Source organism: Hyperolius riggenbachi, chromosome 7 (genome assembly GCF_040937935.1).
Source record: "Hyperolius riggenbachi isolate aHypRig1 chromosome 7, aHypRig1.pri, whole genome shotgun sequence".
NCBI classification, from domain to species: domain Eukaryota; kingdom Metazoa; phylum Chordata; class Amphibia; order Anura; family Hyperoliidae; genus Hyperolius; species Hyperolius riggenbachi.
In genome coordinates this window covers 144665536-144689339 of record NC_090652.1, presented here as the reverse complement: position 1 = coordinate 144689339, position 23804 = coordinate 144665536, and the positions used below count along the sequence as shown (strand labels likewise).

General features: G+C 44.9%; 1 protein-coding gene across 4 annotated transcripts in view; it reads right to left on the bottom strand.

Moving 5' to 3' along the window:
• The window catches only part of ERCC4 (ERCC excision repair 4, endonuclease catalytic subunit), a 162603-nt gene that overhangs the window by 79798 nt on the left and 59001 nt on the right, over nt 1-23804 (bottom strand). For 2 of the 4 annotated variants that reach the window (XM_068244715.1, XM_068244718.1), the window contains exons 1-3: nt 15060-15147; nt 11414-11609; nt 8797-8977 (exon numbers count right to left, since the gene is read on the bottom strand). In XM_068244715.1, coding sequence (XP_068100816.1) covers nt 8797-8970 — 174 coding nt within the window. In that variant the 5' untranslated portion in view covers nt 8971-8977; nt 11414-11609; nt 15060-15147. Of the gene's footprint in view, nt 1-8796; nt 8978-11413; nt 11610-14310; nt 14363-15059; nt 15148-23804 lie in introns of those variants that run through there. The other 2 variants (XM_068244716.1, XM_068244717.1) reach the window with 2 other exon arrangements.

Sequence of the window (23804 nt, the reverse complement as noted above, 5' to 3'; positions counted from 1 at the left end):
GCTGAGGCAATGATAATTACATGCATTACCCTATGAGGGAGAATTTGTACGCATGGATGGTTATCTCTACTGCTTGAACCAGAGGCTTATGCTACTGTGGCTTGCTACTCTTGTTGGATTTCCTTGCCTTACCTTTCTCTATTGGATAAGATGACCCTGGCCTATACATCTGCTGACCTAATGTCCCTATCTGTGGCTTATACACTAGGAATATATGAATCAACCTACCATCATTTGAAGATATTGCATCATCTTTGAACTATCCGCTTGTCCTATAATTGGAACTTTCATATATATTATTGTTTCTTTGCAGTGGGGCAGGTGCACATGCTTCACTTTATCTCTTTGATTACAGGTCCAATAGGGGCTAGTTATTGGATGAGGGTAATTGAAGGCTGTAGGGGAGGGGCTTTTTAGGTGGGGTGGGTGCTTCTTTGGGGAGGCTTGGGAGGCTCACATTTTTAAATTGTTTTTGATACAGTGATTAATAAAAGTTTGTGTAGATATTTTCTTAAAAATAGTCTGAGCTGTTTTTGTTTGATTTGGACCATACCCACCCATATATATCTCACAGTGTTTGATGTACAATGGCTGGGTGGGATGGCCCAGGTGATGCAAAATAAAATAGGACAGACCATACCCCTTTGAGATTAATACCCCGGTTCTGTAGGGTTGATTGTGACCTATAAGGTCAAGGGGTTGCTTTCTGGCTGTCCTAAGTGGCAACGGCTGTCTGGCGATGTTGCGGTGGGATGCCCTTTTGACACGGGTGGAGCAGGAATGTTCACAGACCCAGGGAGTGAGGGATGCTCAGCAGCTCATCAATGGTGGTTTTAGAAAACTGACCAGATTATATGAAAGAAAATCTAGAATTTGGTGGAATCTGAAGTACAATAAAACGTATCTTGATGACCAATTTGCCCCCCTTTGGTTACGCTTTCAGGTCTTTCCTCATAGACGTAATCTGAGTGAGGATTTTAAAAAACGTTGGGAGAGGAATTTCGAATGTTGCGCCAAGATATGTCTCACTCTTATGAATGAGTTGGACACGGATGACCTGGCCGCTCTGGAGGTAGAAATTACAAAGGTATCAGAAACCCTTGAGCCGTTTAAGAGCGACACACTATATAAAACTAGGAGTGAGGAGCTTGAGAAACACATCACCCAGTTTAATAAAAATTTAGTGATACAAAGGGACAAAAAAGTTTTGAGGGACAGGACAGCCTATAAAGTGGGCACCGCCTACAGGTGGAATAATCCATTTCCCAAATTTCCCAAAGGTAAACCTAAACCAAAAGTCCCTAGTGGAAATAAACCCACACTATCAGAAACTGAGGAATCGGACTCATCAGTGGCCCCTAGCAGCTCGGTTTCAGATAGCTCCGTCTCTGTAGGGGAGGGACTACGAAAACACGACACACGGTCAGGACGTGAACCCCCTAGAACAAGTAAACAGAGGGAGAAGGAGAGAAAACCTAAAAAACAGAATCCCTCATGCTCAGAGGATTCGGATGGGAGGGGGGTGGGGGGAGACGTCAGCCGGGGGCCCCATGGAAGCGATGGGGGCCCGGCCTGTGGCCCCTCATCTTCCTCTTATTCGGGGTCGGATTTTTTGGTCGGTGCCCAGTCGGGGAAATAGTCGAGGCGAGCCCTCCCCCGGGACAATCTGTGTCGAGTGGGGACTTACGGGTCATCAATTTAACAGGCGAAACCATTCCTCAATCTTATCTTAAATTATTGTCTAAGGGTTTGGGCTTCTGCCCTACGTATAATGCAGACATTTTTGAAACTGTGGTAGACCTGCACCTCTTTGGTCGCAGAATCCTGCTACAGTCGTTTTATGATAACTCTCAGAAACGGTCAATGCTAACTCAAGACGATAAGCCTTGGTCTGAGGAGGATTTGGCAGCTCTGCAGCACCTGCAGGAGCTGGCGTCTGAGAGTTCGGTTTACCCTGAAAACACGGAATTGGTTCCCTTTGGGTTGGGTCCTCGCTTCTTCCTTCCCCGGCTGGAGGATGTCGGACTAAGAAATAGATCACGGAAATTTCCCCCGTTTAACTTAAGTCCAAATCTTAAAACATTTATTGATGTGGTAGAAAAAGATCTGGTGAAATTGAAGGGCGACAGGTCATCCGTTGATAACCTTGAATTGGAAGAACGTGAGACACTTAATGAATTAATAGAGAATAGGAGGTGGATTGTGAAACCTTCAGACAAGGGGGGCAACGTTGTCATTCTGTCTGTGGATCTGTACAGAAATATGTGTCTGGATATCCTCAGCAGACGTGAGTGTTATGTGAGGGTCCCGGCGTCCAGGGTCACCATGTGTAAACAAAAACTTTTTTCAATCATTGACGAGGCAGTTATCAGGAATGTAATAGATGACAATACGGCGCAGTTTTTGAAGGTTATGAGTCCCATATGTCCCACCTTTTATGCGCTACCAAAGGTGCATAAGAGATTGGATAAACCTCCTGGTCGTCCAATTGTCTCGGGACGGGGTTCGTTGACTGAAAAGATCAGCATTTATATAGATCGTTTTTTACAGCCGCATGTGCAGGCATTACCTTCATATATCCGGGATACATCTCATCTCTTGCGCGTCCTAGATGGATTGCAGCTGCCCACGGGGATGCTATTGGTGACCTTGGACGTGGAGGCCCTCTATTCAAGCATTCCGCATGAACTCGGAATACGGGCGGTGGGCATATTTTTGAGCGAGCTGGGTATACAGTGCACTGCGCACAGTGAGTTCCTACTGACTTTGCTGGAATTTTTGTTGACTAATAATATCTTTATTTTTGAGGGCTCCCACTACCTCCAGGTGCAGGGGGCAGCGATGGGGACGACCTGTGCCCCGTCGTATGCAAACCTGTACCTGGGGGAGTGGGAACGGTGGCTTTTTGCCAATGATGGTCTCTCGATGTACCTGTGCCACATTTTGGCGTGGCACAGGTACATAGATGACATCATCATGTTTTGGACAGGGGGTGGTCCCCTATTGGAGGAGTTTGTAGGGACGTTGAATGAAAATTCCAGCAATCTGAGATTTACTATGGAGTTTAGCACCTCGGAGGTTCCCTTCCTGGATATCTCCATCCGGATAGATGGGGATGGCCAGTTGGCAACACGCCTGTATAGAAAAGAAACCGCAACTAACTCACTCCTTAGGGCGGACAGTTTTCACCCCTCGCATACTTTAAGGGGTATCCCTACTGGCCAATATTTGCGAATAAGACGCAACTGTTCTGAAGATGCGACTTTTAGGGAAGAGGCCAACACCCTAAGGAGGAGATTCAGGGAAAGGGGATATCCGGAGGGCACCCTGAAGAAAGCTTTTAGAAGAGCGGATGCCAGTGCGCGGGCTTCTTTGCTCGCGACTGGCTCCCGCGGGAGGGACAGTGGTGAACAAACTGTGCGCTTTTGCACCAGATATTCAGCTCAACACTCCAAGATTGCCCACATAATTGAGAAACATTGGCACATTTTGACCAATGACTCCAGATTGAACAAAATCATTCCTACCAAACCTTTATTTTCTTTTAGACGGGCGCCTTCTTTGAGAGACAGGGTGGTTGGTAGCCACTTTTCGGATCCTTCTATTGGATCTAAACATTGTAGAGTGACAGGCACTTACACCTGTGGTGGCTGCACCATGTGCAGGTATATACAGGTGGGAAAAAGTGTCAGGCTGCCGGATGGTAGAAACTGGGAATTGGCACATTATGTTAATTGCAATACCACTTTGGTAGTGTACCTTCTCCTGTGCCCTTGCGGGGCATTTTATATAGGTAAAACCAAACGTGAACTATGTTCACGGATTTCTGAACATGTGACCAATGTAAAAAGCAAAAGCCTTTCCAGTTTCACTCCGGTAGCCAGACACTTTAAAACTATGCATGCGGGTAGCCCTACCGCAATGCGGTTCGTAGGCCTTGATCGGATCCATGCCTCCATTAGAGGTGGGGACATGGATCGCCTATTACTGCAAAAGGAGTCACGCTGGATTTTCGAACTTGAGGCTACCAGGCCCCCTGGTTTGAACGAGCATACTAGTTATGCTTCGTTTTTACCACTTTAATGGGATTGTGGGATCTGTAGCTGATCTGGCATCTGTGGCACGTTTGGCCGACCCCGTGGATGGGGGGTTCTCCTGCCGCACATCGCCAGATATCTAGAAGTGTGATCGCTGTATAGGTATTTGCCATATTATGGGCTGATGTTTGCCCTTATACCAGGAATGTTTACATACGCGGCTGATGTTGATATGAGCCGCGATTTATGTTGAGCTCTTGGGTATTTGATTCAATATAAGCTGGACCTTTTCTGTTGTCACTATATAATGGGTTTTGGATATTGTGTTATTGTAGAACCTAAGATTTAATGTTCTGTATGCTGCATTTGGGAGGATCTGAGATTTGTTTACCTGATGCCGCCCCTGTGCTGTTTCTCTTCCTGGTCTGGTGGGGCTGGTGTTGTGCTCGTCCTCGCCCGCCCCCTCCGGCGGCATGTCTGGGCGTGGGGGCGGGGCTTGGCGGACGCGCCGTGTTGGTTGCTTGGCGACTTTCGCGTGGTGTCTGCCTGCCCCGCCCCGTCGCCCGGCGGGTGTTCGGGCGGGTGGGCGGTGCCGTGCTGACGCTTCGGGTGGATGATTGGTACCTGCCCGTGGTGTCGGCCGGCTCCGCCCTCCCGCCCGGCATTGGCCGCCGGTGGGGGCGGGCGGGGTTTGGCCTCTCTGCCCTTGCCGAGACCTCGGGGGGAATAAATAGGAGGTGACACAGGAAGTGTCATACCTCCAGAGGAAGCCGGAAGTCCGGCGAAACCGGTCGAGGACGCATGTGCTGCGTCCCGGCCTCCCCGCACCACGCACCTGTGATTTGCCTGGCCAATGGCCGTACATCTGGGCATCTAGTCCACCCGGCAGCCTCATCCAGCATCCACTAGCCCCAGCCGAAGACCAGCCTGCAATGATTATCCAGCCGCAGACTATTGAGGCCATCTGGCGGGCAACTTCTGGTTGATCCTGGAGAGGAGCTACAGCATATGTAAGAACAATCCATGTTACTTAAGGCTTGCTTGCTCTCTTCTTCTTTGTGCTGCTGCTGCTGCCAAACGGATTCTATTGTGCTGGTGGCCTGCTTGCTGTGTTGCTTGTGCTGCATTAACCTGATTGAACTGTGCTGAGGCAATGATAATTACATGCATTACCCTATGAGGGAGAATTTGTACGCATGGATGGTTATCTCTACTGCTTGAACCAGAGGCTTATGCTACTGTGGCTTGCTACTCTTGTTGGATTTCCTTGCCTTACCTTTCTCTATTGGATAAGATGACCCTGGCCTATACATCTGCTGACCTAATGTCCCTATCTGTGGCTTATACACTAGGAATATATGAATCAACCTACCATCATTTGAAGATATTGCATCATCTTTGAACTATCCGCTTGTCCTATAATTGGAACTTTCATATATATTATTGTTTCTTTGCAGTGGGGCAGGTGCACATGCTTCACTTTATCTCTTTGATTACAGGTCCAATAGGGGCTAGTTATTGGATGAGGGTAATTGAAGGCTGTAGGGGAGGGGCTTTTTAGGTGGGGTGGGTGCTTCTTTGGGGAGGCTTGGGAGGCTCACATTTTTAAATTGTTTTTGATACAGTGATTAATAAAAGTTTGTGTAGATATTTTCTTAAAAATAGTCTGAGCTGTTTTTGTTTGATTTGGACCATACCCACCCATATATATCTCACAGTGTTTGAATTAGTTCTAAAGGTTTTGGAATCAATAAAATGATAGCAGTGCCCAAATGTATGCACCTGCCTAATTTCATTTAAACAATGATTGCGCACTTTCTGTAAATCCAATTAACTTAATTTCACTTCTCAAATATCACTGTGTGCGTCTCCTATATGATATATTTAACTGACATTTTTGTATCGTAACAACCAACGACTTATACAGGAAAATCATGACGATTAAAAGAGGTTACCCAATTTTTCGCATCCCACTGTATCAGTCGACTAAGCGACCGTTCACACCAAATGTGGCAAAGAGCTATGCCATCCGCTCTGCACTGACTCTCAGATCTCTTCTCCATGGGCAGTGAAGGTGGTGAATTCACCACCTGTCAGCTGCTCCAGTCCACTAGCTGAGTGCTTGCCAGCGCTTGGCAGGGGCGTGCCTGGGTGGCTCCATGCTACTGTGCAGGCATGCTTGTGCCAGAAGAGGAGCACGAACCCAATGTGCAGGAGGTTCTCAGCAAGTAACGAGGAACCAGAGGACAGTGTGGGAACTCTCTGGAGGATCCAGAGGCTTCCCTCTCCTTAGGTAAGTATAAGCTTTTTAACCTATTTTGGTTCTACGTCCAGGAACCATGCGCGCTCCCGAGGCCGATTGTGCACGTGCACGCGTGCTTCCGGCCCGCGGTTCGTTAGCCAGGCAATCAGTGAATCGGGCTATGGTGCCCGATCACTGATTCCTCTCCCCCGCTGAAAAAGCGACAGCTTCTCTCGGAAGCTGCGCCTTTTCTGGCTGTTACCTCCCCCATGCGTCGCTCTAAGCATATGTTACGCTTAGAGTGACGTCATGTAAACAAACTCATGGCCGCCATCTTGTGGCCAAAAAGTAATACTACAACTAAAAGTAAAAAAAAAAAAAAAAATGAACACACATTTACATTATAAACCTATTGTTTACATCCCACCCTCCCAAAACTACCCAAATAAAATGTTTAATATAAAAAAAAAAAAAAAATACATTACAATAAAAAAAAACAAACAAACATGTAAATATTTACCTAAGGGTTTAAACTTTTTAAATATCAATGTAAAGATGATATATTTCTATATTTTTTTTTTTTAAACTTGTAAATAGTGATAGATGCAAAAAACGGAAAAAAATGCACCTTTATTTCCAAATAAAATATTGTCACCATACATTGTGATAGGGACATAATTTTAACGGTGTAATAACCGGGACATATGGGCAAATACAATACGTGAGTTTGAATTATGGAGGCATGTATTATTTCAAAACTATAATGGCTGAAAACTGAGAAATAATGATTTTTTCCGTTTTTTTCTTATTCTTCCTGTTAAAATGCATTTACAGTAAAGTGGCTCTTAGCAAAATGTACCCCCCAAAGAAAGCCTAATTGGTGGCAGAAAAAACAAGATATAGATCAGTTAATTGTGATAAGTAGTGATAAAGTTATAGGCTAATGAATGGGAGGTGAACATTTCTCAAGTGAAAACGACGGAACGCGAATGGGTTAAACTTATTTATGCCTCCTTTTCTCTCTTTTAACCAAAGATAGAACTTTATCAGTAGCTGATAGCCCCTTTCCCATGTGAAATATCTTTTCCTTTTCTCAAATGAATCATCAGGGGGGTCTGTAGGGCTGATATTGTGGTGAAACCCCTCCCACAGTGTGATGTCATGATCATGGTCCTGACAGTTTGCTGTCTGTGAACCTCATTGCATTGTAAGAAATAACAGGTTTTTCCAACTGCCAAGCAAACAGTATTTCCCTCTGTGCATAGAACTCTCAGTAAAGAACAATAACATTATGCTATTTTCACTACAGTTCCTCTTTAAGGTGAACATAAAGTTAACCAAATTATAACAGTTCGGAGATCTTAAAAGGCAATCTAAATAAAGCTATATTGTTAATTGTATATATATGTTACGGCCAGAACCCGAAGTGTGGCCACTTCTAGTTCTGGCCGGCCACTTCGGGTTCTGGCCGGCCAATGTGCGAAGTGGCCGCAGCGCAGCGGCCAATGTTAGAAATGTAATGTTTACGCCGTCTCGCTGCGGCCAAATTGATGACAACTTGCTTAATTTAATGAAATATAGTCGGCGGCAATGTAATAGATGAAGCCGCCGGCTTTCGCACTGCCTCTCTCCTCTCCCCCCCCCCCTCTCTCTCCTCTCCCCGCCTCCCATACAATAAGTAGCAGCCGGGGACATGCAGCCGGAGAGTCGTTCGTCGCAGCAGGGCAGCAGAGCGGGGAGGCTGCAGACATTGCTTCTGACTGCCAGCACCCGCTCTGCAGGAACGGCAGGATTCCCCTGCCGCGACGAACGACTCTCGGGACACGCGTGTCCCCGCCGGCTGCTACTTATTGTATGGGAGGCGGGGATGGGGGGAGAGGAGAGAGGCAGTGCGAAAGCCGGCGGCTTCACCTATTACATTGCCGCCGACTATATTTCATTAAATTAAGCAAGTTGTCATCAATTTGGCCGCAGCGAGACGGCGCAAACATTTCTAACATTGGCTGCTGCGCTGCGGCCACTTCGCACATTGGCCGGCCAGAACCCGAAGTGGCTGGCCAGAACTAGAAGTGGCAACACTTCGGGTTCTGGCCGTAACATATACATGGAAAACTATGAACTATAGGTGAGGTGAACTCAGTGGGACACTTCAAGCTGAGATCTTCCTACGCATCAGATCGGACAGATACAGGGCATGCTCAACATAAGGTATGAAGACTTGGCACTAACAAAAAGCAAGGAACAGGTGCACCGACCTGATGCCACCCGCCAGCCTGGGCACTCTTGGATCTTGCACTGTGCAGCATATGTAATAAGCCAGACTCAGAAGTATAAAGGCCCTTATCAAGTTGGTACACCCGTTCCTTGCTTTTGTCAAACTACTGACTATGGGAAACATCCAACTTATTTGATGCAGTCCAGTTTTTAAATATTATTTTTTAAGTTGACACAACACAGTTCTAAACAAAGCAATGGATTTCAGTAGAATATGTGCCTGACAGAGGCAGCAGCCTATACCTCCTCTGCTGTATTGGTGTTCAGCACCACCACCAAGTTCCCTGGATCACAATAAAGTTTCAGGAAGTTTTGCAGAATTCTGTCAATGCCGAGTCCCCGGGCTGTAATGACCAGGCCATCCTCATGGAATAGATCCAGGAAAATTTGGTTCTCGTGCTCCAAGAGAGGCGCCATTTACACTCTGAAGGAAAGGAGCAGAAAGTCAGACTTTACAACTTGCCAAAATGTGCATTCCTTAAAGAGGGATTGTCACGAAAATCTTAAAATTTAAAACACATACAAATAAGTACATTTCTCCCAGAGTAAAATGAGCCATAAATCACTTTTCTCCTATGTTGCTGTCACTTACAGCAGGTAGTAGAAATCTGACATTACCAACAGATTTTGGACTAGCCCGTCTTCTCATAGGGGGGTTCTCAGGGTTTTCTTTATTTTTAAAAGCATTTAGTGAATGGCAGTTGCTCCGTCCAACTACCAAAAAGTGTGCAGTGAGCAGGGAGGCTGGCCAGCATCTTTGTATTAATAATTTTCAGAGAATGTCTTTATAAAGACTAAAGGCCATGCTGAAAATCCCCTATGAAAAGATGGACTAGTCTAAATACCAAAACATATTCCTCTCAGTTCAGGTGTCCACATAGCATACAGAAATCATACAAGTGCTGAGATGTTGCTTCCTAAACCCAAAGGCTTTGGATACCACTAAATTCCATTATAATTGGCATTAAAGAGAACCCGAGGTGTGTTTAAAGAATGTTATCTGCATACAGAGGCTGGATCTGCCTATATAGCCCAGCCTCTGTTGCTATCCCAAACCCCCCTAAGGTCCCCCTGCACTCCGCGATCCCTCATAAATCACAGCCGTGCTGTGAGGCTGTGTTTACATCTGTAGTGTCAGTCTCAGCTGCTCCCCCGCCTCCTGCATAGCTCCGGTCCCTGCCCCCGTCCATTCCCTCCAATCAGCAGGGAGGGAAGGGATGCAGGCGGGGACTGGAGTTCTGCAGGAGGCGGGGAGAGCAGCAGACTGACACTATAGAGATAAACACAGCCAGCTCTGACAAGCTGTTTCTCAGCAGCACGGCTGTGATGTATGAGGGATTGCAGAGTGCAGGGGGACCTTAGGGGGGTTTGGGATAGCAACAGAGGCTGGGCTGTATAGGCAGATCCAGCCTCTGTATGCAGATAATATTCTTCAAACCCACCTCGGGCTCTCTTTAGGTTCTCTGGGAAAATAGAATAATATCTCATCAAATCCTCTGTTGTAACTCGGAAATATAAACATACAGAAGCAATTTCCATTCATGTAACCTTCACTTACTAACACAGATGGCGCTCATGTTGATTCCATTACATTTTATTATCTGTTAACCTAATGTGTATAGTAAAAACCTCCAATCATATTTCTCACCTGCAATTGCATTTTCACACCTGCATTTTTGGGATACGCAGCGTACATTTCTATGCATTAATATACCTGGATTCTAAGTGATGACGGAATGGTAATGACTGTAAAAACCTGCGCTGTGCACTGGAAACAGCAACTATGCTCAAAAAATGTATTAGATGTAGACAAGCCCATTGATTTACAAGGGCTGTCAGATCAATGTGATTTTGTATGCGGGAAACGGCATAAAAACACACGTACAGTAGTACACTAGCTAAAATGCCTGCTAATCCTTGTGCATGCCCAGGATGGAAAAGCTAGTACAGACAGGAGGGTGGCCACAAAGAAGACAAAGGTGCCAGCCACCAGTGGTGGCCCTCGGACTTCCAGAGGCTTCCCACTACTTGGGAACATATCTATCTTTTAATGTTAATTCCTTGCAAGTTTGAGTTAAAATAAGATTGCAATGTATGTACTTGAACTCAATCCCTGCCATGTACCGAGGAGGACCAAAAGTCCAAAACAGGCAGTCTAAATGTGGGGTTGATGTGGCTCTGTAAAATGTAAAGCTATAGGCTTGCTAGACACCAGCAGTTCTGGATGTAAGCCTGTGTTCAGAGGCATAAAGAGATCATTTTCATATTCAGTAGTGGCGCATTGTGGGTAACCACAAATGTTCACTTAAAGCTAAATTATCGCAAGTACCTTCTGTTTTAAGAAGGCTAATCACACCATGTACTGCTTTAAAATCAACTACCATAGTTTACTTAAAGCGGACCCGCACTCTTGCACAGTACACAATTAAATATATTTATTCGACATATAGTTGCTGAAGAAATTCCCTTCTGTGTTTTTTGTTAAGGCAGATTAACTTGTCTAATTAGTTCTTATCAGCACCTGTGAATAGACTGCAGAAGAGCTCTGCCAAGTCAGCTCTCCATATAGTAAACATTGAGGCTTAACCCTTTCAGTGCCTTCTGCAAAATTGAAACCAAGTAAAACTTGCAACAAAGAGTTTTTTTTTTCCCCATAAAGGTTATCATCCTCTGGCTAATCTTTTAGAGCAGAGAGAAAGTTATGAGTTTAAGAAGGAGTACATAATCAATTTGCAATTGTAGAAGCAACGAGGACAGTATCAAAACTTTATTCAAGCAGCATTGAGCACAGCCTGTAGCTTGTTTACTACAGGCTGTGCTCAATTGGGGGGGGGGGGGGGGGGGTCGGAGCAGAACTCACCTATAGTTTTTGATTGCTAAAGTCTTTAACTAGTCACTGAGTTTAAAAATGGTGTAAGGATTAGCTGTTCTGAAAGTGCATTCTTGTGTTCAGTGTTTACATCTACTGAGCCCCCAAAGATTAAATCTTCTTGCCAGTCTGTGGCCTCCGTTCTCCTAGCAGCTGTTACGTTATGGTGTAAAAGGGCTGTGGTCTCCTGCAGGAAAAACAGAGAACTTGTATAAGAAAACATCCACTACACAGATAAGGTTACACAAACACAATATATTACATAATATTGCACACCAGTACAGCTTACACACGTATAATGAGCATAGCAACAATAATGGACCTTTCACACTGTGCACATTGCGTTACTATTACAATGGTGCCAAAAAGTGACATCGCGTGTTAGCTCTGTGGTGCAACTATACAGTGAAGCATACGGTACAATGAAGGTACGCTTCACCATAATTGTAAACAAGCACGTTGTCCGATAAACACACAGCCTACGGAAGACCTCAATGTGAAAACCCACAGGTATATTATTGTGATGTCCAACAGTCGCAGCGTAAAAAGGACTATTCATGCTTTCTCTATAGCTAAACACTTCTACCCTAAGAGTAGGGTATAAGCCACTATCACTACAAAGCTCTGAATTAGATCATTTAAAAGCAGTAATACAGTAGAGTCTCGGTTATAGGTAACTAAACCAACCAGCAGTCTCCATCAACCAGCACAAATCCCCGACAGTACTCACAGAGGTAAAGGCCACAGGCTGTTTGTGGGCTCTGCTGTACTTAAATACTGGGTTCCACAGCTCCTACAAGGTAAACTTACTTTCAATTACTATATTTTAACATTTAATACAGAGTTTATGGTATGTATATAGAGTAGGGTATAGTACTATATTAGCTAGGCCTATTTTAAAGGGAACCTAAACTGAGAGGGATATGGATGTTTCCTTTTAAACAATACCAGTTGCCTGGCAGTCCTGCTGATCTCTATGGCTGCAGTAGTGGTTGGATCACACACCTGAAACAAGCATGCAGCTAATCCAGTCTGGCTTCAGTCAGAGCACCTGATCTCCATGCTTGTTCAGGGGCTGTGGCTAAAAGTATTAGAGACACAGGATCAGCAGGAGAGTTAGGCAACTGGTATTATTTTAAAAGGAAAAATCAATATCCTTCTCAGTTTAGGTTCCCTTTAACACGGAATCTCAAGCAACCAGAAAGCACACTTATCTGGCATCAGTTGATCCCTGTCAGCGCTGGATAACCGAGACTGTACTGCAAAAAGCAGAGATAATACGCATAGCCAATACAGGGGGATAATTCACACAGGCTGCAGAACACCGGCAGTCATAAGTAGTTCAGAAAACCTGGACTGGCATTTAAAAAAAGACTGTCTGCTCCATGTAGCACCCCGCAATCCATGCATTTATATGCAAGAAAATATGAGGGTCATCTGGGAAGTAAGAGCCGTTTTCAATTAATCGATTAAATAAACATTTTATATTAGACACACCATCTTCTGCTTATTTCTCCACATTTATTTAAGTATTTATTGGATCTCTGTAGAAGGTTTTCAATCCTTTTGCTTTAGCAGCACAGCATGGCCTTCTTCACCTATGGGCAGGATCAGGCACTAGAAGCAGAGTTTCCAAAGTGCGCCCCCCCCCCCCAATTGTGACAGCCCCAGTATAGGTAGCAAATGTAACTCCAGTATTAGGAAGACCCTCTGCCCAGTTTTGATAGCCAGATGTGCCCCCAGTATGAGGTAGCCACCCTCCTTTGTATAGTCAGATGCGGCCCCAGTACAATAGCCAAATGTGCTCTCAGTATTAGGTAGCCCCCTCCCCAGTATGGATAGCCAGATGTGCCCACAGTATTAGGTAGCCACCCTCCTATGTATAGTCAGATGCGCCCCAGTACGATAGCCAAATGTGCTCTCAGTATTAGGTAGCCCCCTCCCCAGTACGGATAGCCAGATGTGCCCCCAGTATTAGGTAGCCATCCTCCTCTGTATAGTCAGATGCGGCCCCAGTACGATAGCCAAATGTGCTCTCAGTATTAGGTAGCCCCCTCCCCAGTACGGATAGCCAGATGTGCCCCCAGTATTAGGTAGCCATCATCCTCTGTATAGTCAGATGCGGCCCCAGTACAATAGCCAAATGTGCTCTCAGTATTAGGTAGCCCCCTCCCCGGTACGGATAGCCAGATGTGCACCCAGTATCAGGTAGCCATCCTCCTCTGTATAGTCAAATGCGGCCCCAGTACGATAGCCAAATGTGCTCTCAGTATTAGGTAGCCCCCTCCCCAGTATGGATAGCCAGATGTGCCCCCAGTATTAGGTAGCCATCCTCCTCTGTATAGTCAGATGCGGCCCCAGTACAATAGCCAAATGTGCTCTCAGTATTAGGTAGCCCCATCCCCAGTACGGATAGCCAGATGTGCCCACAGTATTAGGTAGCCACCCTCCTCTGTATAATCAGATGCGGCCCCAGTACGATAGCCAAATGTGCTCTCAGTGTTAGGTAGCCCCCTCCCTAGTATGGATAGCCAGATGTGCCCACAGTATTAGGTAGCCACCCTCCTCTGTATAGTCAGATGCGGCCCCAGTACGATAGCCAAATGTGCGCTCAGTGTTAGGTAGCCCCCTCCCTAGTATGGATAGTCAGATGTTCCCCCAGTATTAGGTAGCCACCATCCTCTGTATAATCAGATGCGGCCCCAGTACGATAGCCAAATGTGCTCTCAGTATTAGGTATCCCCCTCCCCAGTATGGATAGTCAGATGTGCCCCTAGTATTAGGTAGCCCTCCCCCCTCAGTATAGGTAGTTAGATGTGCCCCAAGTATTATGTAGCCTCCCCACCCATATGCAGAGTATGTGTAGCGGAATTTGCCAGAATAGTTACCTCTTGGCACTGCCAAAATCTTCATCCTATTGTACAGTTGCATCCAGCCTCTCCTGACTCCACCAGGGGTGCCGATAATGAGAGGTGCCACTAGACCGCATTATAGAGAGGAGACTCTGTGACATAATGCTGCTGAACCTACAGTTACCAGCATTATGCAGTCAGGTGGCAAGCAGCACAGAATGAGAAGGGGTTAATCTGACAAATGCAAGTTAAATTCCAAAGACAGAATAACTTGCTTGTGTGTCAGATACAAGCAAATAGCTGTTACTCTCTGGGTAGGGGGAAAGTACAGGAGGGAGACAACAGAACATGAATTATTACACGTTTGTGATGCTGCCCCAGTTGGTTGTGCACGGACACAGCAGGAAGGAAATGCAGTTGTCCCTGAACAGGCAGTGGAGGGGGACACCTGTTCTGGGGACAACTACAGTGGGATTACCTTTCTCTTCAGGGAGAGTACCTGAATATTTCAGTACTCAGAGGCAGATGATCACTATATTATATCAGTAACTGCAACTATTTACAATGAAGAAGATAGACTGACAGCCCTCTACATTTCTGACGAGTTCCCAGATGTGAAGCATTTAAAATATTGTTAATCAGTTACCATAGCTCATTGCATCATATATGCTCTGTCCTATAGTCACTGAGCCAGTCTGAGGGATCTGATGCACTGCAGACTGCTAACACAAGATACCCAAACTCCACATCCACTGATCTTGTATATAGATAATCATCTATTGTACCTGAGTGTGAGGGATCACTTCCTCCAGTCACTCCAGCCTAGTCCCTTCTTCCCTTGCGACCACCGCTTAGTCCACGCCCTCCCCCTTCTTCATCCAACCAGAGTGCGATCTCAGGAGTCAGGAGGCTGCTGAGCTGGACGAAAATAACTATCTCTGAGAAGCAAGCTGACTAGAGAGGAGGCAGATCATGTGACCGAACTGGAGCTGCTTCTTCTGTAGGGACAATAATAACAATCCCCAGCACAAGACAGAAGGGACAGCAAAACGTATGGCGAGAGTGCAGTCTCTCTCCAGGCGTCATGATGAACTTGCGGATAACGCTATATCAAAGTTATTTGAGTACAGTCATAAAACAAGTAGGAAGGCCAATTCCCAAGTACCGTTAATAAACACAAAGGAATAATGAGCAATCTTATTTTTAAGTAAGTTTTGTTTTGTGTTTTTAAATGAGGCTCTGATGTAGCAAGAGGACTATGGAGGCTGCCATATTTATTTCCTTTTAAACAATACCAGTTGCCTGGCAGCCCTGCTGATCTATTTGGTTGCAGTAGTGTCTGAATAACACCAGAAACAAGCATGCAGCTAATCTTGTCAGATCTGACACTAATGTCAAAACCACCTGTTCTGCTGCATGCTGGTTTAGGGTCTATGGCTAAAAGTATTAGAGGCCGAGGATCAGCAGAACAGCCAGGAAATTGGTATTGCTTAAAAGGAAATAAATATGGCTGCCTGCAAATCCCTTTAGCTACAGTTGTCCTTATAAGTGACCACACACTGTACAGTTTTTTTTTATTAAAGACAAAGTTTATTAAAGAGACTCTGTAACAAATTTTTCAGCCTTAGTTCTTCTATCCTATAAGTTCCTATGCCTGTTCTAATGTGTTCTGGCTTACTGCAGCCTTTCCTAATTGCACTGTCTCTGTAATAAATCTTATCTCCTTTCCTCTGTCGGGCTAAGGCTTGAATGTGTGGAATGTGCAGGGCTGCTTGTGATTGGATAGAAGCGATACACACCCTCTGCAGGCCCCCTGCACACTCTGTATGACTCACACACTTTGTTTCTGTGAGCCTATCACAAGCTGGTTAGTTTGTTTGTAAACACTGCCTAAAACTGTTAATTACAAGCCAGGATTGCAGCAGAGAGTGGCAGAAACAGCACCGAGGGGCACAGGAGTAAATAAGGAATAGAATGGTATGCTTTTTAGTGTAAGAATATTAGAGTACAGATTCTCTTTAAAGTGTGAAAAGGATAACAAACACACAGACAATTTTATACATCTATTTTCAATTTGAGAAATACAAACAATTTCTGATTGTAACATTTGAAAAATCTATCTAATGTATCACACACCTGTGTTCAATTTTCCCCCAATTATGGAAAAAAGGGTACTGAAAACTGAAAAAAAAATGCCTTGGTCTTATTTGACATAGTGTAACAAGCCAAAAGAATGGACAAGCACCATCACTAATGCAGAGTAAAAAGGCTGATAAGTGAGCAAAAATGTCTTAAATAATTGAAATTAGCTGTGTGCAGAAAGGGCCAATGAACACTGTATCCTGAACAAAAGAGAAAGAATGGACCCTATAATGACCGCACCACAAGGATTATAGGAAAATACAAAAATCGCCTTTATTGAACCATACAATGATTAAAACCATAAAACAATAGCACAATGTGATCTGCCCTCAATGGTCAATAGTATGAATATATACATGAAATGAGAATACATAAATAAATAAATGACGTCCAGCTGGCAGCACCAGTAAACAATAAGTGAGTAATGGGAGAGAGGGACAATGGATGACCCAGTGGGAGGGATGGGGTATGGCCGGAGCCTGGCAGCAAATTGGGACCAGTGTGACAGATAGATGTGGATGGGATGAATGACGGGTGTCCCTGTCGAGGGATGTGGCCCAAAGGTGAGTGATGAATGGTGGACACAGACAGGCAAGAAGGAAATAAGGTGAACGGTGCTCAGAAGAAATTAAAGCTGTCCACTAAGGTAGGTGGTAAAGCGTGCAGTCTGGAGCAACTATGATGATGGGAGGGCGTGCGTGCAGGAGCCGTCGCGATTCTTCCGGGCAGAAGCCGCTTTTTGCGGCGAATCGCGACGGCTCCTGCACGCACGCCCTCTCGTCCAGATCCACCGGTAAGCTCCTTCGCCTGTGCACTTCCACCACTCCGAACTCCTATTCTCGGGGTTCACTGTTTTGTTTCACCAGTTCCCATCATCATAGTTGCTCCAGACTGCACGCTTTACCACCTACCTTAGTGGACAGCTTTAATTTCTTCTGAGCACCGTTCACCTTATTTCCTTCTTGCCTGTCTGTGTCCACCATTCATCACTCACCTTTGGGCCACATCCCTCGACAGGGCCACCCGTCATTCATCCCATCCACATCTATCTGTCACACTGGTCCCAATTTGCTGCCAGGCTCCGGCCATACCCCATCCCTCCCACTGGGTCATCCATTGTCCCTCTCTCCCATTACTCACTTATTGTTTACTGGTGCTGCCAGCTGGACGTCATTTATTTATTTATGTATTCTCATTTCATGTATATATTCATACTATTGACCATTGAGGGCAGATCACATTGTGCTATTGTTTTATGGTTTTAATCATTGTATGGTTCAATAAAGGCGATTTTTGTATTTTCCTATAATCCTTGTGGTGCGGTCATTATAGGGTCCATTCTTTCTCTTTTGTTCAGATTATTTGACATAGTGGTCACATTGTGATACAGTGAGGGTTTAGATAATTGACGCCACAGATGCAAACGGAAACAGGAAAAGCCAATAAGAACATACAGTGTCCATTCTTATTATGTTGGTTGCTGTAAATGTTCCTGCACTTTATTACTCACCTGTTTTCTGGCACCTCTGGTGATGTGGACAGGTGGATCAGAAGCTTAACATCAAGTTGTGTGTACATTGTTTAAAGGTATCCTAAGGGTTACTCTACAAAATTATGTAGCACAAAATAATCTTATTTCAGTTAGGCAGAATGGTTTTACTAAAGACAGGTCCTGTCTCACAAACATGTTCAACTTTTATGAAGTGGTGAATTAAAATTTAGATTTTGGGAAATAGATGACTTTGCAAATGCTTTTGACACTGTTCTCCACAATAGCCTGATGCAGAAGTTTAGGATACAGGGACTAGGAGAAAATGTGTGTATGTGGGTAGAGAACTGGTTAAAGCGGATCCGAGATAAAAAAAAAACTAACTATAACAAGTAACTTGTCTATATATCTTATCTAAAGTTTAGATAGTTTACACAGCAAATCTAACTGCAAACAGCTTCAACAGAATATGATTATTTCTTCCTGTGATACAATGACAGCAGTCATGTTGTTTGTAAACATTACACACAGGCAAGCTGATCTGTATCTCCAGCACTCAGCCTGTGAAAACCTAATTCCTCCTCCTCTTCCAATCTCCCCTCTGCCTCTGAAATCTCTGGCTAGTAACACCTCCCCCTCCTCCTGCCCAGCCTGAGCTCCCATAAACCCTTGCTACTGTCTGAAAATACCAAGGCACTCTGAAAAGCTGTGGGCGAGGCTTGTTTAGTTTATAGGGAATTAGAGTATTAAAACAAAAAAGTATTTGGCTTGAAGAATGCCCTATAAACTATATGAAATTATATGCAATGAGTAAAAGTTTATCTCGGATCCACTTTAAAGGGGAACTTCAGCCTAAACAAACATACTGTCATTAAGTTACATTAGTTATGTTAATTCGAATAGATAGGTAATATAATTTTTTACCCACCCTGTTTTAAAAGAACAGGCAAATGTTTGTGATTCATTGGGGCTGCCATCTTTGTTATCTGGGCAGCCATCTTTTTGGTTGAAAGGAGGTGACAGGGTGCATAAGACACAATTCCTGTCTTGTGTCCAGATCACCCTCTCCCAGCTGCATGCGCTAGGCTTCAAATGTCAAATTCAAAATGTAAAAAAAAAAAATTGCACCAAAACAGCAGAACGAGAACAACAACATCAGAAATCCCATCATGCTTTGCACAGTATTAGGGGAAAAATGCCCGGGCAGTTTTCTTCTGTGCAGCTAAAAATGAGGTTTGTATAAGAGAAACAAAGTTCTGATGCTGTAAAACTGTTAAAGAAACACCATGCCCTTTCAGTGCTGCTGAGTCGATTTTTAGTCCGGAGGTTCACTTTAAGGGATAAAAGGCAAAAAGTAGTGATAAACAGAACATACTAAAAATTGGTAACTGTTAGCAGTGAGGTACCGCAAGGGTCAATACTTAGCCCAATTCTTTTCAATGTATTTATTATTGATTTGATTGACAGAATACAGAATAATGTAGCCATATTTGCAGAATTATGCAGAATTGTCAACACTAAGAATGATGTTGTCAAGATCCTGTTGTCATATGTCACATATGACAACAGGATCTTGACAACATGGCTATATGGGCAGGCACATGGCAGATGACATTTAATGTTGATAAATGTAAAGTCATTCACCTTGGACATACCAATGGTAGTGCACCATTTAAAATAAATAGCATATCGCTGGGAACTTCAGATTTTGAGAAGGATTTGGGAATACTGGTTGATAACAAATCAAGTAACCGTATACAATGCTAACAATGGCATAGCAATAGGGGGTGCAGAGGATGCGACTGCCCCGTGGCCCTCATTCAATCATTAACAAACCTCCCCTCCTCAGCGTACACCTCTCATACTGTGGGTGTCCTTGGCAGGTTTTGTTGCATCATATGAATTGTTATGTATCGAGTGCTGGTGAGGCCCAATGAAAAACGTACACTGGGGCCCAAAGCTCCTTAGCTACGCCACTGAATGCCGAGAAACAAGGTGACTGAGAGATGACCTTTTTAACATGTCTAAATAGGTCAGAAGGCAAAACAAAAGCTTGGCAGATTACTTTTCTGTCCCTAGGATTGTACAACAGACAAGGAGACATGATCTGCGTGTGGAGGAACAAACGTTTTTGCCATCTATTTAGAAGAGGGTCCTTCATACTGAGAGGGGTTAAAATCTTCAATATTTTACCTCAGGAAGTAGTTATGGCAAACTTTATATCTGAAATTAAAGAGGGCTTGGATGCTTTACTTGCATTTAAGGGCCTCCATGGCCACAATTACTAGGTAATTCCCAGGAGAGTTGATCCAGGTATTTATCTGACTGTCATCTGGAGTCAGGGAGGAATTTTTCCCTTTTAAAGTGAACCAGAGACGAAGCACCCTTATGTATTTTACCATATATATCAGTAGGAACATTAGAGAAAACAGCTACCCTGCTCAGGGGAGGACTGGGACCCTTTGGCCTGGAGGGAAAACACAAACTGGAGGCCCATTTTCACGGCAGCCCGGGCCCAAATTACATCACACACGTATGCCAAAATTCACATGGGAAATACAGTAAGGACACATGAGGGACAGCGTGACAGGTAAAGAATAATGCACTGGCAATGGAGGGGGGCACATAAAACATTTTGAGTTACAACGGCCAGAGTTTCCGTCGCGTTCATTGTTTGTGATTATCGCAGTGGATCGACCACATCAGCCCGAGATTTCCCAGCATCTCAGATCGATACTTTCAACCAATTTCCACCCGAAATCAGACAGATATTTTCCCATGGACCCTGCAGGCAAGCCTCTGCTCTGCATCATGCTGTTTATATTTACCAACTTGCCCACCCTCTAATTACTCTGTAATTAGGCATTGATTTTCCTCGGCCAGCCTAGTGGTTCACATTGCCTTATATACAAAAACATTTACCAGGCACTGTACCAGCCCTAAATCATTAAATGAGAGGCAGCCTGGGGGGAAATTTCCCCCCTTCCCCCCTGGCCAGTCCTCCCCTGACCCTGCTCTCTTATCCTTCACTGTTCAGCCTGCTTGTTATCAGCCCTGATAAAATACCCGAATAGGCATTCAGTCTGGCGTTGCTCAGGAATCATTATAGCTGAGTCTGTATTCTCTGATGTATTTTCAAGCCCAAGCCTGCCCCTTCTGGCTCTGCTTTCCTGTTCTGTATAGTACTTGCAGCATCACAGAGAGCTGTGATGAGATGGGAGGAGCCGCTGGTGTCTGCAAATGTAAGGGCATATTAAAAAATGTTTGTTTTTTTTTAATCTATATTTTTTAGTCATAAGAGGTTTTTAGAAATGGTTATTTACTGTGTTTTGCATAGAGTTTTAGTAAAAAAACACAAAAGACGGCACACCAGAGCGGCAAAAAATACCAGGCATAGTATTTATTTTGTACAATCTATCGGGGGATATGTTTATTTTGTGCCAAAGTGTTTCCTTTAAGTGGATCAACTGGGATATGTGCGGTTTTAGGACAGTTTTTCTTTTTTTTTTTTGGTTGAACTTGTTACAGATGTCTTTTTTCAACCAAACGAACTGTCACTAGAAGGGTGCAGCAGCAACGCACTGGATGCACATTTGTACGTATGTGAACAAGGCCTTTGGACACTGCATGACCCACTGCATATCCTATGCAAATTCATTGTGAACGCACTGTTATGAATCTGGACCAGTGTGAACCCAGCCACAGGGGCTGTCTGTGTGGTCCGTAAATAACTCTTATGGATCTGTAAAAACAAAAGGTACCCATACATCTAGCAATTTTAGCGGCAGATCTCCAACAGACAGATCTCTCTCTGATCAAATCTAATTGGAAAGAGATCTGTTGGCCGCCATAAACTGCAGGCCAATTCCCGATCGATTGTAGCATGAAATCTTGTGGGAATCGGCCTTGTGACGCCACCCCTGGCCGCTGTCTTCCCCTCAAAACGCCCTCAGACTCAGTATAGGTACCGGTAGGTAGCAAGGTATAGGTGCCCTTAGTATAGGTAGCCAGGCGTAGGTGCCCTCAGTATAGGTAGCCGGGCGTAGGTGCCCTCAGTACAGGTAGCCAGACGTAGGTGCCCTCAGCACAGGTAGCCAGACGTAGGTGCCCTCAGCACAGGTATCCAGGAGTAGGTGCCCCCAGCACAGGTAGCTAGGAGTAGGTGCCCTCAGTACAGGTAGCTAGGAGTAGGTGCCCTCAGTACAGGTAGCCAGGTGTGGGTGCCCTCAGTATAGGTAGCCAGGTGTAGGTGCTCTCAGTATAGGTAGCCAGGAGTAGGTGCCCTCATAGGAAGCCAGGGGTAGGTGCCCTCAGGATAGATAGCTAGGAGTAGGTGCCCTCAGGATAGATAGCTATAAGTAGGTGCTCTCAGGATAAATAGCTAGGAGTAGGTGCCCTCAGGATAGATAGCTAGGAGTAGGTGCCCCCAGTAGCATGTGCTGGCAGCTAACTCACCAGCTTCATGTTCCAGCGCTGATGTCACTGCCCTCAGGAAAGATAGCTAGGAGTAGGTGCCCACAGGACAGATAGGAGTAGGTGTCCGCAGGATAGATAGCTAGGAGTAGGTGCCCGCAGGATAGATAGCTAGGAGTAAGTGCCCCCAGTAGCATGTGCTGGCAGCTAACTCACCAGCTTCATGTTCCAGCGCTGATGTCACTGCCCTCAGGAAAGTTAGCTAGGAGTAGGTGCCCACAGGACAGATAGGAGTAGGTGTCCGCAGGATAGATAGCTAGAAGTAGGTGCCCTCAGGATAAATAGCTAGGAGTAGGTGCCCTCAGGAAAGATAACTAGGAGTAGGTGCCCACAGGACAGATAGGAGTAGGTGCCCGCAGGATAGATAGCTAGGAGTAGGTGCCCGCAGGATAGATAGCTAGGAGTAGGTGCCCCCGGTAGCATGTACTGGCAGCTAACTCACCAGCTTCATGTTCCAGCGCTGATGTCACTTTTCAGCACCCTGCTCTGTCTCTCACCTCGCTGCTCCATTCTGCCTCCCTCGCTGCTGATAGTTAGAGCAGGGCTACAGAAAAATGGCTGCCGATGTCCGCATTTTTGTACATCGGTGGCCATTTGCTTGTAGCCCCAGCTACCTTACTATTATTATAAATCTTCGTTACAGTTTTTACTGTGTTGACAGAGATGAGTTATGCAAAAGTCTCATGTCTCTTGTTCAGAATTGTTGACAGAACCATTGGGGATCTGAGAGGAAAGTAGAGTTGGTGGGCCAGGGCGACATACTGTATATAAAATAAGTATTTGTGCACTCAGTAGTTATTGAGATCTGTAACAACAATGATATGAGAGGATACATAGACTGGAGGTCATCAAGAAAAGGTCCTTACTGGAAGGTGAAACTGGGCAATTTAAAAGGCTGTGTCCCACAGTCCACAGCACATGCAAAGACTGATTTGCCATTTAGATTTTTCATTGGACAAGGGGGTCAAGGCAAGATCAGACTTCACTGTTTTGGGAGCAACCTAAATAGGTGCTAAAGGTTTCTGGCAGATAGGTAGGCAGTTGACACAGGGCCAACGAGGACCAAAGTGGGATAGTAATGTTTGACCAATCTGGGATAGCCAGTAAGAAAAAAAAATAATTTAAGTAAAGTAAGGTAAGTAAAGTATCAGCTTAGAGATGACATTTTATAATGTCCACCTTAATGTGCTTTTCAGGAAAAATGGAGGGTTGCAGGTGAAAAGCACAGCTACCTACATTTTTAAATATGCTGAAATGGCATCTAAATCGCCCCTCCACAGCTGTTACTTCTGAGACCGGGTGCCCGTAGTTGTCCAATGTCCATTACCTGCCTACCTGCAGACTGCAGCTCTGCAACACCATCTCTTTGCATGCCGGGCACCTAAAATAATGCATAGCCGCAATGGTTGTGGGATGAGCTGGGGTG